Raw genomic sequence first — 16948 nt, 5'->3', positions numbered from 1 at the left:
GAGTTTATGTGAGCTTGTATTAAAACAATGATCCACTGAAATTGTAATATCACATCTTACATTTACTTGTAATAATTCATAAATGAAACATCCTAGTTATATAAAAAATAATCTCTCCGGATAATGTTAGTCAATGGCATGTCATAATCGGATAAACTGGCTTCATATAAATCTAATTAATCTTAAGATAGGCAGTTAATCCAACTCACCAGAATTTGATGTTTTTGCTTGAAATGCTAATTTATTGAATGGAAGAGAAAACCGAATATTAACTACCAATCAAATAAACAGGTAATCATAATTATGAGAGTCGGATAATCTACGAAATTAATAACCGCCGAAATTGAAAAAATAAATAAATAAATAAATAAGAAGAAAAACATCGCAAGAAAGGATATGTATGTTCTGATGATGTAATGCTTCCATGAAAGCTATACTTTTATATATTTAGATATGTATATATTTTTAACAAGCATGCTAATTCTGGAAACTCAAAACGGTGCATTCCTTTGCTTTCCAAATTTAACATTTGTATCTAGAAGCTATCTCTCCTGGTGACTTCTAGAATTCCCAAAGGATTTCACTGTCTCCGTCACCGTTTGTCCCGAACAACTCCCATTTGTTCGGGACAACTGTGACAGACAAGTGACGTAACATCACTGAGGGCCTCTGTACAGTCCTTCCCTGACTTCGCTATCGTAGGTCATTGATGCATGTTCTCTTCTCACGCACTGCGTTTCGTAAACGGCGCTGGGTGACGTTGCGCGGAAGCCGTGTTTAACGCGACGTATTAAAATGGGATAGCGAAGCAAGCCAAAGCTAAGAATAATCTTTAAACGTCCAGTGTAAAAGAGCTGTATCAAATGTTACTCTGAGTGGATGCTTCACACACTTAACCGTTTTGGTTCTTTGCGTTTTTTTTTATTCTTCGCCTTCGTCGAGTTGCAGCTATGAAATGGTGTTGTTTTCATCCTGAAGACATATTGCGTTCAAGGTCACTACCTCCAAAGGATGAAGGTAAGACTTTCATCATTCTCATTTTCATTCATCAGCATGTGAGTTTTCATCTCTAGTTACTAATATTCCGGTTATAATATTGAGAGGCAAATGTTACTGTATAAAATCATGCTGAATTCAAAACCATGCTGATGTAAAATATTATTTAAAAATATTCTTGTATTTTGTTTCTTATAAATTATAAATTAGTATTCCAAATGCTATCAAGCGAAGAAATACAGATAAACTAGTACATTTTTTTCCCTGTATTTTCCCGCAGTTATTATTAGCCAGCTGGCTGCATATTAAGTAATTAAACTGAACAGAAATTGTTTGATTACCCAGTGATAATCACATATGTAAACAGCAATCAAGAAAAGAAAATTTTGTGCAATGAAAATGAAACACATCATTTTTTAGTTGGCCATAAACTGCGGAGGAGCGATGTATGTCTCTAAAGTAGTAGTTATGAACTGGTTCGTAATGCCTAAGGAGATTCATGAAATATAAGAGAGATCTTTAGCAGAGAGAACTTCATAATTGTATATTTTTAAAAGCGTTTATTATAATCTTATTCAGCGTAAGGCAAATTCACAAATGAAAAACATGGCGATGATGTTTATAGAAATTTACCTTTGCTTTAACAGCCGTTTTAGGATCGTATTTTGAATGTTCAGATTATTTCATTTATATTTTTTATGTTGATCCCAAACATGCGTATGCTGTACGGTCTATATAGGTAGGCTTTATGATCTATGATATCTCATTTCTATAGAGGGCTCAGGATTGAGTTGGTTTTACGGAACGGCTTTCTTAGGAAACGCAAATATTGCGATGTCCTCCCAACAAGTAGCAGAAGAAGGTAAATTTACTGATATTAGGACCGACTTTGATACATTTTTAGACAACCAGTGGATGTGCGTTTTAAATTCATAAAGAATGACAGTTTGCTGCTGCATATGTATAAACATATTTATAAAATTGTGGACATTATAACAATGCTAATCATGATAAATATGATATATATGAACAAGGTGAGAGACAGAGTTTGGGACTGTCATAATAGATTGCACAATCTTGTTTTACCAACTCACGAATTCGACAGGTGAGCATACTCATGCGAGATAAACTTTATTGGCTTTTGATGCAGTGTACGGTATCGCTTATCTAGAACCAGCTACACCAAGGTCACAATAATATATATTTGTTTAACAGGGAAAGCAAGCAAGGTTCACCTGCCAATCTTTCAACGTTTGGATAGTTACAGACTGTTTAATGTTTGTATTTAAATGAAATACAACTGTTTGATCCACGATAAGCAGTTATATTCTCATTAATTTATATTTGTACAAATGAACAGAAAAGGCAAGATTATGCTATTTTACATTATTCTTTTAAATAACATTCAAATTAAATTTTAAATTAAAAAAATCGCTAATCATAAATATAATACATAAAATGCTTTTTCTATGAGAGAATCTAGGTGAGTACGTTTAAAGAAACCCAAAACATAAAAACTGGATAATGTAAATTTGCGTATTTCTAATTGCTAGATACGATAGTTAAGCAAATGAAAAAAGTACTGTTGAACTCCACAGTCCATCTCCACACGTTCCGGGTGTATGTGCGCGTGTATAAGTGTGTTAAGTCAATCATTACGCAGGAAAACCTCACATATGCTGAAAGCAGGAAATTGCACTATTGCTAAATGATTCAATTGGTGTCCCATTTCTATATGGCAAAATCTTCCTCGCCTTTTCCGGTTAGAAAGATTTCAAGAATTTTCTCCATAGTCACGTCTCTATGGAAATGTATCGAATGTGATTTTTCTGTTTAGAGGCAAGGAATACTTCCGCTCATAAGAGATTAGACAATGTTTACTGGGCAATAGCCGACAATACGATCGATGGTTTACTAATGATGATCGATTAGAAATGATCATTCTATTCCAAATATTTCATACTTCCTTCCTTTCTTCCTTCTTAATTATTATCTAATCAGTGACGGAGAGGGAGAGAGAGAGAAAATTATTATATATAAAATAATAATTCGCAGTGCTTAGGGGTATTTACTTATGAGCATAAAATTACGGTACACAAGCCAATCTGGGCAGGTCATTAGCCTTGAAAAAAGGCTAATAACATGACCTGCCCAGACAGGCTTTCGTAATAATTTTAGGATAAGGTGGTTAGTATTATAACGAAATATATATATATATATATATTTCGTTATATGTACGAAATTTATATTTATAATATAAATATAAAGTACATGGATTGACAGGCTAGATTAAGAATATGGGATTAACCACCATGTCATTACCAAAATTAGATCAAATTCATAATTGTAACAAGCTACTGGGACTAACAGATAAAAGCAAGTAGGATGGAACAGAATAGAATGTGACGAAATATTATGCAAATACCATAGCAGAATATATGACATTATGATGTGTATTACATTTAAATGTACATATTAAATATATCGTATCCCTGCCTCATGATGTCTCTTCCAGATTTCGTAATTAGGATTGTTTAGAAAATTCATATTATGTTTATGAGGTGAATGTCTTATGTGTGTATACGAAATGTGGTAACAAACCGCAGCCGAGGTTTGTCTGTTTTGGCGAGTGAGGTGGGGGAAATCTATTGCCAGAAGGGGGAAAAATGCTATCTCCTTCGTATGAAGCCTGCTCAGTTACCTTCAGCTGAAAAAGTAGCATTCTCTGGATGTCCTTAAAGCGCAGAAAAACATTTATCAAATTGGTAGATAGTTTGTCTATTTATAAATACAATATCGTGTACCAATGATTAGCTAAATCAGTTAGTCTCTAACTATACTCAGGTACACCAGGTGGCGTCAGTAAACAAGCTACTATAAGATTATGCTCCCTAATTTACCGTTTTTGCGAGTGTTTTTCCATTGAAATTAACCATCGAACGGAAACCTAACAGCGAGTGCCGAGCAGCGGAATACATCAGTACAACCTGTAAATACTTTTAGTGTATTAAATCAGCTATTCCAATTCAAAATCAGCCACGTGTAAGCTCACACGATGCCTACCGTACGCAGCAAAGATGGCGGCACTAAAAGCCAACGGCAAACTGCACGCATTCTGCGCGAAAATTGACGAAGCTGCACATAAGCTACTGTTCGAACTTAACCAGTCGTTCTTCCGTTCGCTGTGCCTTCCTTCGGTAAAATAACTTCTGAACATAGGCAAACGTGTCGAAAATCTCGAACAGCACATCAATGCTTTAAATGAAACTTTTACCGACAAAATATGTACAGTCGAAGCTAAGCTAGATCAAATCGAAAACCAGCGCAACGCAAGCTCCACTCCGCCAGTGAAAGAACTTCGTGATCTAATCGCATCAACGGTAGACGACTTGATGGACGCTGAACACACACAAAAAAAAAAAAAAAAAAAAACCTCAACGCCATCATTCTGAACTTCCCGACGGTAAATCACTACAAGAAGACACCGAGAAACTAGCCGAAGAATGCACCATCGATCCAGAGAATATCGTCAGGTGCCATCGTTTCGCGCCTATAAATAAAAGGAATGACGGCACGAACTTTCCGTGCCTAGTAAGAGTGACTTGCGACACGCCGACCAGCACATCAAAAATAATAACAGCGATCAACAGCAAGTTCAAAGACTCTTGCCCACAATCGCGCATACATGCACAACCAGACTTATCATTTGCACGAAGACGCCATCTTCGAAGACAACTCGAAGAAAAACGTAAAAATTGTGACAACAGTTGGACCATCAACTACAGACAAGATAAACTGGTAAAAAACCAAGTGATGCCACTAGCAGCCACCATGGAGACCAACAGGCAGGCACCACATAGGAAATGTGCAAGACCCATGCGGTCCAACAAACGTCCCACAAAACCCTACCCTCACCAACATCCGTGGCCTAAACTCCAACCTGAATAGTGTCCACTACCACCTACAGTCTACCAAACCCCACATACTCTTCCTGGCAGAAACCCAAATCTCACCCCCCCACACACACACACCACTTATCTCAACCTCCCAAACTACTCACTCTTCAATAACTTTCGCCTCAAGGATGATGTCTGCACACACATCCGCTCAGACATACCTTACCAGAGAGCACCTAACCTAGAATCACCCAAGTTTGACCTTCTTTGGTTGAAAATATCCCTTCCCCACTCAGTTCAATTCATCTGCTGCCTCTATCGCTCCCCCAACGCAACCACCCACCTTGAGCTCTTTAATTTCCTCTCCATAAAAGTGGACTTTCCCCAATCCCACTTTCCCAACAGCGAAATCATCCTTCTAGGAGATTTTAACGTCCAACACACTAGCTGGCTTTCCTTTTCCAGTTGTACAGATCTTGCAGGTAGAGATGCAGAAACATTTGCCATCACCAACGACCTTACACAACTTATCCAGATGCCAACCAGAATACCAGATAACCCAAACCACTCCCCAAACACCCTAGATCTCTTCTTCACCAATGACCCCTCCAAATACACAGTGAAAGTAGTGAGCCCCCTGGGCAATTCTGACCACAACCTAGTGCTCATCTACTCCCCCATGCAACAACTTTTACACAGACACTCCCATACAATAGTAGTTTGCCACTATAACAGTGCCAAGTGGGACAGCCTCCGCAACTTCTATGCCGCATTCCTATGGTTGGACTATTGCTTCCGGCCTTCAAACCAAAACATGTGCACCTAGCTTATTACCAAAGTAATCCTCACCGGCGTGAATATGTACATTCCACACAACACTCTGAACTACCATTCCCTAATGAAATCCTGGTTCTCCAAAAGAAGTGCCAAGGCTGTAGAGATGAAATACCAGACATACCACAACTGGCTGAAATCAAGAACCTCATCCTCCCTCAAAGCTTACCCGAAGCCCGTAATAGATGCAAAAAAACAATCAACGCTTCCAAAACAGAGTTCGAAAGAGCAAAAAGCAGGAAACTAGCAGCCTGTCCAAACGGCAGCTGAGTCTTTTGGTCTCTTGCCAAAGCAATTGGCTGCAACTTCTGTCCAACACTAATTCCAACCCCTATCACACCCTGATGGCTCTACTGCCTCATCACCCACAGAAAAAGCCAATCTTCAAATGCATGCAAAACTGACGATCGTAAGTATCCCCCAACCATTCCAGACACCCAACATACAATGTCCCCTATATCCTTTTGCCAGGATGAAATCAGAAAAATACTGTGCCAGTTACACACACAAAAGTCTGCTGGCCCTGATGGCATTCCCTTAATTGTTCTGAAAAATTGTGCTCCAGAACTGACCCGTCCTATGTCACCTATATATACTCTCCTACTCCACTGGAATCTATTCCACAAACTGGAAATTGGCCTATATTCAGCCCATTCCCAAGAAGGGTAATAACAAGTTACTGCCATCCAATTACCACCCTATCTCGCTTACCCCAGTCCTGTCAACGGTAATGGGAAAAAATCATCAATTCCCACCTGCTACACTATCTTGAAGACACTCACCAAATAAATGACCGCCAGTATAGATTCCGCCACTGCCGATCAACAGGAGATCTACTTACATACTTCACCCATCTCTGGACAAATGCTATGGAGAGGTTTGGCCAATCTCAAGTGGTTGCACTAGATATCTCAAAAGCCTTTGACCGGGTCTGGCACAAAGGCCTACTAGGCAAACTACCATCATTTGGTCTGACCCAGGACTTCTGTAGGTGGATCGCCAGTTTTCTGTCTGGACGCAACGCTGTGTGTGATAGTGGATAGCTTCCTATCCTAGCACCACTCAATTAATGCTGGGGTCCCACAAGGTTCTGTCCTCTCACCAACCTTGTTGCTGCTGTACATCAATGACCTACTGCAATTGACCACCAACCCAATACACAGTTTTGCAGATGACAGCACACTACACTCCTCGCTTACATTTGATAAGTCTTACCCTACACAACTCACCTCATCCTACAGAACATCAACCACCACCGCCCTCAACTCCGATCTCTAAGCCATCCTACAATGGATTTCGGATAACCTCGTAAATTTCAACGCCAACAAAACCCAGTTCTGTACTATTTCCCATAAAAAAAAGAACAACTTTTTCCCAGTATCCTTTTCGACGATACTCAAATTTCCAGACACCCTGAGATCTCGCTCCTCGGAATCACCCTCACATCAATCCTCTCCTGGCACATATCTCAAACATTGCATCCTCTGCCTCAAAAAAACTATGATTTCTCTTCCGCTCAAGACGTTACTTCACTCCCGAACAGCTACTAACATTATACACCTCACAAATCCTCCCAACTATTGAATATTGCTCCCACATATAGGGGTGGGGCCCCTAAAAGCTCTCTTAAAATGCTCGACTCAATACAGAGGAGGGCAATTAGACTTACAAATGATCCATCCCTTACCAACTCTCTCCCCCCACTTTCACACAGACGTTTGGTCTCTGCAGTAAGTATATTCTATAAATAGTTCCATGGGAAATGCTCATCCGAAATAACATTAATAATTCCCACGCTCAATACTAAGCTCATTGGAACACGTGCAGCTGCTGCACAACATCCCTTCACAGTACACCTAGAAACAGACGGAACAAGTTTCTTTGCCTCTTCCTTGATCCCTGCAACTGCTACACTGTGGAACAATCTCCCACCTACTGTGTTTCCCAACGAATACAATTTAAAGTCATTCAAATCAAATATAAACAAGTTCCTCCTTTCCCAAACCACCCATACACGGTACTAATGTACTATAGGCTGACCAATCAACCTCCTGTGTATGGGCCCAACATAAAAAAAAAAAAAAAAAAAAAAAAAAAAAAATTCGGTTTCGGTCTAGTCACTAACATTTGAAATAAAAGATTTTTTCAACTGAAAGTGAGGTTAGTTCGGCATATGAGGAGGTAACAGGGTATTTCTCTTGCTGATTCGGGTTTCGAAGCAATTAACTAATGAGAATTCGTACAGTAAAATTCAGGTAAAAATATCAAGATGAGCAAGGGACCCATAAGCGGTGTGGGTTCAGATTACTAGTTAAGGTTAACCTCAAGAATCGGAGCCTGAAGCTAGAGGACGGTCTAAGGCAGGACCTGGATTTCAAAGCGCGTTGGGAACAGTACCTCTTCTCCATCTCCGTAGGACAAATGCCCAACCAGCAGCAGCTCCTGGAGAAAGCGAGACCAGATTTTTCAAAATCACCATAATAATATAAACATCAATAAAACGAATTTTGTAATATGTAATAAGAATCTCAGATATTAATAAATATAGCATTAATATTAAAAAGTGGGGTACTGTCATTATTCAGAAGTAAAACAGTAAATTAGATGAATAAATTAAAGAAATTACGAGTAGAATGAAGTATACAAGAAAAAAAAATCGAATTAACGTCCGATTAGCAGAGCCCTCGATAACTAGTATAAGGAAAAGAACGTTTCCAAAATATACTCTTCTATAGCATTATTTAAAGAATAATGTAACACCTAAGCAACTTGTAGGCGTTCAAGAATAGACATTTATAACTCGCATAGGCGAGTTTGCACGAAGTTGCTCATCTTCTCTCCTATATGGTCATGCAATGCTGGTCAAGCGTACGCTTCACTCTCCAGTTGCATTCGAATAATATTTTTTAAAAACGGAAAACTGCTTTCGAAACAGGTTCTTTGTGACGTATGCTACCTGTTTTTGTCACTGACTCGACTACCAAGTGTGGACATTTCCGTTTTGTTTCACTAAATTTATAGATCATCTTCTTATTTTTGATGAAAAATTAAATAACATGGTGAATATGGTTTGTTATTAGTAAAGCAGTTTCCGTAATTGTCATTAATCATATCTTTGGCCTATATTTAGTAACGTGTCTCCCTAGTGCAGCGTAGCTGTGAGAAACTTACTACATTATTTACTATTCAGTTGAAATGACACGGATTCGAATTCCGTCATAATGGCTTTTCAACCCACTGGTGAATCAGCGAGTTCTGATCCTAGGAGCAAGATCTTACCTCCAGCAACTGTATTTTTTATTTCACGAAACAGACAAACCGGCCGAGGAACACACGCAATTAAAATACATAATTCACGTATTTCAGCCTTAGCTGTTTCGGAAGTAATTCGAAATCATCAATTCCTATATTTAGTCACACATATGTCAATAGAAGTGAAGAAGACATCAATTAAAAATATTTCAAACCACATTATTCGTCAGATATATACTCGTATATATATATATATGAGTCTAAAAATCTAACAAGGCAAAGGTAATCTGTTGCTCTGCGCATAATGAAAATAAATACACTTGCAAATTCCAAGTAAAGTTGTAAGATTCACTCCGATAGTATTTCATCATTAATATACAACTACACCAACCATGGGTTCAACTCCAGTAGGTGCATGATGCCATCTTGATATGATTCTTACACTGCCTTCTATTTTGTGCAAGATGACTCATTGACATACAGATGCATAAATATTTTCGATTTCGAAATGTATATGAATCACACTATAAGTACTGGAACAACTCCCTCCCTTTTTTTAGAATGAAATGGATTAGTATCGTCATAACGCCTAAATAATCACTCTACCGTTCGACCAAATTCACATGCTATCTTTACAGCTCTATTAATACCAACAACAACTCTGAACTTTTCCGTTATCTTTCCCTCAATCTCTTTCTTCAAACTAACTTTCCTAACAGCTAAGTCATCTTCCTCGGCAACTTCAGTTCATAACACCAACTGACTTCCAGCTTCCAACTGTGCACAGAGCAGCACGTAAAGAGGTCAAGACATTTGCGACACAAAGGAACCCACACAAATTGTTCACATGCCCACCAGAATACCAAACAACCTCAACGAGTCCAAAAACATCCTGGATATCTTCCTCACAAGCAACCTCTAAGCACACTATGAATGTTGTCTGTCCTCTAGGCAGCACAGACCACAATCTAGTGCAGATCTCTTTCCCCATGGAGCAACATATACGAAACCACTCAAGTCCACGAGTTGTATAGCTTTATAAGAAAAGCCAAGTTTCCAGCCAACCGAGCCAAGCCTATGTGCGGAACAAATCACAGAAATAATTCTTATCGGCATGGAAACATTTATTCCCTACTTCATCCTAAATTCCCGTCCTGTATCTAAGTCCTGTAACTCCATCTTCCTATACTACTTTTTTTTATTTTTATGATTTTTTTTATTATGTTGTGCCCATTTACAAAGATGGTTGGCTGGTCAACCTATAGTACATTAGTACCGTATATGGGTAGTAGGTTGGGAAAAGAAAAACTTGTTTACATTTGATTTAAAAGCTTGTATGTTGTATTCCTTGGGAAATACGTCAGGGGGAAAAAGTGTTCCACATTACAGCAGTAGCAGGGATGAAGGAGGAGGAAAAGAAACTTATTCTGTAGGTTTCAAGGTGTACTGTGAAAGGATGTTGGGTAGCGGTACGTGTTTCAATGGGCTTAGTACAGAGTGGAGGAATTATTGATGCTGTTTCAGATGAACATTTTCCATGGAAATATTTATAGAATATACAAATTGCAGAGACCAAACTTTATGTGAGAGAGAAGGGAGCGAGTTGGTAAGAGATGGGTCATTTATCAGTCTAATTGCTCTACTGTGTATTGAGTCAAGAATTTTAAGGGAGCGTATAGGAACTCCACTCCAAATGTGAGAGCAGTATTCGATAGCTGGGCGGATTTGCGATTTGTGTAAGGTTAACAGCTATTTAGAAGTGAAGTAGCATCTTGAGCGAAAGAGAAAACCTAGTTTTTTGGAAGCTGAGGATGCAATGGTTGTGATGTGTTTATGCCAGGACAGACTCGATGTCAAAGTAATTCCGAGAAGAGAAATTTCATCTTGTCTCAGAATTTGAGTGTTATCGAAAACAATGCTGGTGGAAAATGGTTCTTTTTTGTGAGAAATAAGACAGAATTGGGTTTTACTAGCGTTGAAGTTGACGAGGTTATCTGAGCCCCATTGGAGGATGGCTTGGAGGTCAGAATTAAAGACAGTGGTGGTTGATGCTCTGTAGGATGAAGTGAGTTGAGTAGAGCAGGGTTTGTCAAATGAAAGGATGGAGTGCAATGTGCTGTCATTTGCAAAACTGTGTATTGGGTTGGAGGTAAACTGAAGTAGGTCATTGATATACAGAAGGAAGAGGGTCGGTGAGAGAACTGAACCTTGTGGGACCCCAGCATTAGTTGGATGGTGAGAGGATTGGGAGCCGTGTATCATCACACATAGTGTGCGTCCAAACAGGGAGCTTGCAATCCATCTGCAAAAGTCCTGAGGCAGTCCAAATAATGGGAGTTTACTTAGTTAGCCTTTGTGCCAGACTCGGTCCGGCACAAAGGCTAACTAAGTCATCAAGTGCAACCACCTGGTATTCGCCAAATTTCCCCATGACATTTGTCAAGCATTGTGTGATGTATGAGAGTAGATTTCCTATTGATCGGTATCGACGGAATCCGTACTGGTGGTGGCTTAATAGCTGGGTACCTTCAAGGTAGAATAGGAGCTGAGAGTTGATGGTTTTCTCCGTCACTTTGGATAGGACTGAAGTGAGTGAGATAGGATAGGGCGCTAGTTAGATGGCAGTGATTTGTCACCCTTTTTAGGTATGGGTTGAATATAGGCCAGTTTCCAGTGGAGTATATAATGGGATATATACCAGTGGAGTAAGAGAGTATGTACAGATGCATAGGATAGGAGTGTTCTGATGCACAGACCTTCAGGACAATTGGAGGAATGTCATCAGGGCCAGGAGACTTTCTTGTGTCTAATTTAGACAACAGGTTTATGATCCCTTTTTGTCAGAAAGATATAGGGGCATTGTATGTAGGGCAGTTGGAATGACTGGAAAACATTTGCCATTGTCAGTTATGTGTGCATTAGAGGCAAAGTGTGAAGCCAGGAGGTTAGCTTTTTCTGTGGGTTATGTTGCAATTGAGCCATCTGGGTATGATAGGGGTAGGAATAGTGTAGAGCAAAAGTTACGACCGATTGCCTTGGCGAGACACCAAAAGGCATGGCTGCCATTTGGACAGGCTGCAAGTGCTTTTTGCCGTTCAAATTCTGTTTTAGAAGCATTAATAATTTTCTTGCATTTGTTTCGGGCTTTAGTAGAGGCATTGAAGGAGAATGGGGATTCTTGATTTGAATCAGTTGTAGTATGCGTGATTTTTCATTTGTACAGCTTTGGAACATCTTTTGGAGAACCAGGGTTTGGATAGGGTACAGCAGTTTCAGAGTAGTGTCGGGAATGTATGTTTTCATGCCAGTGAGGATTACTTTGGTGATTCGGTGCATAAATTTGGACTGGAAGACAGGAAACAATAATCCAACCGACTGTATAAGCGTTGTTGCATGGGAGATGACATGAGCAGTAGGCAGTGGTCAGAATTACCGGGGGGGGGTGGCTCACTACTTTCACTGCATATTTGGAGGAGTCATTGGTAAGGAAGAGATCTAGGGTATTTGGGGTTATCTGGTATTTTGGTCGGTGTTTGAACAATTTCTGTAAGGTTGTTAGTGATGGTAAATGTTTCAGCATCTTTGCCTGCAGGATCTGTACAACTCGGAAAGGAAAGCGAATTGGTGTTATGGACATTGAAATCTCCCAGGAGGATTATTTTCTCTGTTAGCAGAGTGGGACTGGAGAAAATCAACTTTTAAGGAGAGGAAATGAAAGAGCTCAGAGTGGTTGGTGGTATCAGGAGAGCGATAGAGACAGCAGATGAATTTGACTGAGGGGGGGGATATTTTCAGACAAAGAAGATCGAAATTGGGCGATTCTAGGTTAGCTGCTCTCTGGCAGGATATATCAGAGTGGATATATGCACAGACTCCACATTTCGACACAGATCCCTTGGGTCGAAAGGAGTTAAATAGTGCATAGTTAGGAAGGATGAGATGGATAGTGCTGGGGGGGTGAGATTTGAGTTTCTGTTAAAAAGAGTAGGTGGGGTTTGGTGGACCCTGTGAGATGGTAGTGGACACTATTGAGGCCATAGATGTTGGTGAAGTGGATATACAAAGTTCTGTTAGGCATGGACAGCAAGGGTCTTACACATTTCCTATGCATACTGGTCTCCTTGGAGGCTACTAGTGGCACCACTTGGTTTTTGCACTAGTTTGGTTTGTTTGTAGTCTATCATCCAACTGTTATCTCAATTTTGGCGTTTTTCTTCTAGTGTTGTCTTCGGAGTTGGCGTCTGTGTTCTTTCTGGGCAAAAGTTAAATCAGGTCGAGCACGTACGCGCGACTGGGGGGCAAATGTCCTTTAACTTGTTATTTATCGCCGTTATAAATTTGGATGCGTTTGTCAGTGTGTTTCAGGTTACTTTCGCGAGACGTGGAAAGTTCGTTCCGTCCTTTTTTTTTATTTATGGGTCCGAAAAGATGGCATTTGACGATATTTCTGGGATCAAAGTGCATTCTCCTGCTAGTTTGCCGGCATCTTCTTTTAATGATTTACCGTTTTCCAACGGAAAATTCAGGATAGCGGCATTGAGCCTCCTATTTTCGACCTCGAGCGACTCATGTACCGCTGATGCGATTAGCTCGCGAAATTCGTTAGTGGGCACAGGTGCATTTGCGATCGGGCGCTGGTCGTGGAGTGTCTTGAGAGCTTATCCAACTTTCGGATTCTGGAGGAGAAGGTATCGATCATAGTTTTAAGGTGTTGGTTGAGGTTTTCAACTCGCTTGCCTAGGTTTAGTAGCTGTTTTACGGAAGGGAGGCACATCGTACAGAAGTAAGGCTGGTTGAGATCGGAAAAAAGCTTGTGCGCCGATTCATCTATTTTCGCGCAGGAAGTATGTAGCCAGTTGCAACAGAAATCGCACAATATACCTGTTTTTCTTTCAGTAACTTCGGTTTCACAGCTGTGGCACTTCGTATTGGCATTTGATTTGTTACCTACACCAAAGCATGGACTAGCTCCTAGAAAATAGATCCTGGCCTGATGGTATTCTTCCAATTCTTTTTAAATTCTGTGCTTCACAGTTGACTTTCAATCTATGTTGCCTATATACACTTTCTTATTCCACTGGTATCTATCTTACAAGCTGGAAATTAGCCCGTATATAGTCTATTTCTAAGAAGGGTGACAAATCTTTACATTCAAACTACCGTCCAATTTCTCTCACCTCAGTTGTTTCTAAAATAATGGAAAGAACCATGACATGCGAACTCCTACACTACCTTGATGAATCTAATCTAATAAATGACCAACAGTATGGATTCCGCCACTGCCGATCAATAGGAGATCTAGTAACCTGTGTCAACCATCTACAGAGACAATCAACCATGGAAAGGTTTGGCGAATCTCAAAAGGTTGCCCTTGATATTTTAAAGGATGTTGACCGAGTCTGGAACAAAGGTCTATTAAGTTAACTCCCATCGTTCGATATTTCTGCTGATTTTTGCAATTGGATAGCCAGCTTCCTTACTGAGTGCCACTTCGAGTGATGGTGGTTGGCTTCTTCTTATCTTCTAACTATACAACTAATGCTGGAGTCCCAAAAGGCTCTGTTCTTTCGCCCACCTCTTCCTTCTACGTATAAACGATCTACTCCAGCTGACTGCCAAGCCGGTACAAAACACCACAACCTGCAGAATTTTAACTTCTACTGACATAAATTGTGATCTTCAAAACATTCATCAATGGAGGTTTGGATAACCGTGTTAACTTCAACTATCAAAACACAGCTCTGTATTATTTAAGTTATTTCCCACAGAAAAGAACCATTTTCTTCCTTTCGTACCCATGAAGATACCCAAATCTCTATTCAGGAATAGATTTACCTTCTTGGGATAACTCTAACCTCAAATCTCTCTTGGCACAAACGTATTACAAATACTGCCTCCTCTGCATCCAAAAAATTAGGTTCTCTCTTTCGCTTGAGGAGTCACTTTAACAGCTCCTAATCCTATACAGATCATAAATCTGCTCGACCACTGAATACTGCTCTCACATCTGGAGTGGTGCTCTTCAAAGCTCACTAAAAATACTGGATTCCGTATAGAAAAGGGCAAGTCAGATTGACTGATAACGCCTCACTCACTACTGCACTCCATTCACTTTCACACATACGTTCAGTTTCTGCAGTCTGCATCTTTTATAAATACTTGTATGGCTGATGTTCATCAGATTAGCATCAGTATTCTCCCACCTTTCTGTCAAATCCATCCAAATGCTTGCAGCAGCCAATGAACACCCTCTCAGACCTAGTTCGGCTCCAAACCCACAGAACAAATTTCTTCTCGTCGTTTATCCCCTCCACTGCCACCCTATGGAACAGTCTGTCATCTCATCTCATCTCAATTCAAATGTGAATAGGTTCCTTATCACCCATTCACAGTACTAGTCTACTATAGGTTTACCAACGTTTCTTTACCAATGGGTTCTCTATAAAATAAAGCCTATACTAGCATAAGGTAAAGAGATATACTGTTGCATTTATATTCTATTAATGGCATGTTTAAAGAATTTATAGACTGCAAAAAGAAGTATGACCACGGGATGCAATATCGGTAGATAATCAATTCGAGAGAGAGAGGTCAAATTTGGAATCGTCCAAAATTGCCTTGGGCAATCTGTCTAACATTCTGTCAAGTGTCATCTCCATCAAGGAGGTCGACTATTATGGATCTCTAAATGAGATCCATAATAGAAGGATCAACTAGGACTTCAAAGGGTATACAGTGATTTAAGTTACTAAAATGAGGCTATGTAAGGAGCTGCAAGCCGTATATTAAGAGTAAAGAACCTTGTAACTGATCTGTAGAGTACTTCTACCCCATGATACAGAACAATGAATCAAGATACCCTTAAAAAATAGGACGGATATGTGTAGTTATGGTAGATGTTTTATTCCTACATTACCTAGCTGCAAAGTGTGATGGCAGAGATGTAATAGTTTAGAACTATTTCTCTTAGTATGGCCTGGTACTTAAATTTTAGTGCCTGGAATGATGAACACCAATGGTTGGGCAACCGAACTTCCTTTCTAGACTGCAGCAGTTTTAGAGAATTGACCCATTTCTAGTTCAACACGACAGTGAATCATGTGATACTGCAGCATAGGTTGAGGAAAATAACATGTAAAAAAAATAATGGGCTATATCCCCGATCTCAACCCAAAAGATCATTTCTGGAAAAAAAAGTGGAAGCAAAATTATTGCGTCCAACAACTGTACATGAACTGGTAATCATGTTGAAAAAAAATGGTACTGAATACCTGAACTCATTACATGTTAAACGTTTGAGCAGCAGAATGCAAAGTGTAACCAGGACCCAAAGTATAGCTCATAGGATATTGAGGTTTCTGTAAGGTACGTAGTCTACGTATTCTGATAATAGGACTTTATTTTTCGCCTCGGTTCTTGCTTCATAACTCAGTCGGTAGTGACAATGCACACTTGGAAAGACCTAGACTCGAATCACGTGAGAACACACGCGATTAACACGCTCATTGAATTAGCTGCTTTGATCATAACTTAAATAGACCAAATATCAGTCGTGCACAAAAAATTGCGTATCGCTCACTTTTACCGAAGGATGCAATAATTCTACTTCTTTTCATGAAGTATTTGTATTCAACTTACTGTACTTTGTCCAAGACAATTCTGCAAAATTTCATATATTTCATACTCAAGTCATATATATATATATACATATGACTTGAGTCTCAGAACAGGGAGTGGAAACAATGCATGATAATCCCACCGCATGGGTTTACTAAGGCATAGTAACATTTGAGCAATTAGCTCCCATTCTATAATAATATTACAGTTAGACAGGGGAATGGGTACACTATGATACTTTTTGATTTGCTAGAGTTTTTGGCAGCATATAGCACAGGTTGCATAAACTGGAGAATATGCGATGAGTTGAAAAAATATCAGCACGAAAAACAGGGTGGCTGCCTGACAGATAT

The 16948-nt window shown here is 39.6% G+C and overlaps 1 protein-coding gene across 1 annotated transcript in view; it reads left to right on the top strand.

Annotated features, from left to right (window-relative positions):
• Nucleotides 1-751: 751 nt before the first annotated feature.
• The window catches only part of LOC150092589 (1-phosphatidylinositol 4,5-bisphosphate phosphodiesterase delta-4-like), a 324472-nt gene continuing 308275 nt past the window's right edge, over nt 752-16948 (top strand). Inside the window, exon 1 of the mRNA XM_090414401.1 lies at nt 752-1017. Coding sequence (XP_090270527.1) covers nt 951-1017 — 67 coding nt within the window. The 5' untranslated portion in view covers nt 752-950. The remainder of the gene's footprint in view (nt 1018-16948) is intronic.

This window comes from Typopeltis vanoorti, chromosome 25 (assembly GCF_054136105.1).
Source record: "Typopeltis vanoorti isolate ZY-2024b chromosome 25, IOZ_Tvanoo_1.0, whole genome shotgun sequence".
In the NCBI taxonomy this organism is placed as follows: domain Eukaryota; kingdom Metazoa; phylum Arthropoda; class Arachnida; order Uropygi; family Thelyphonidae; genus Typopeltis; species Typopeltis vanoorti.
The sequence above is the reverse complement of the archived record's forward strand: the minus strand, read 5'-3'. Positions and strand labels throughout refer to the sequence as shown.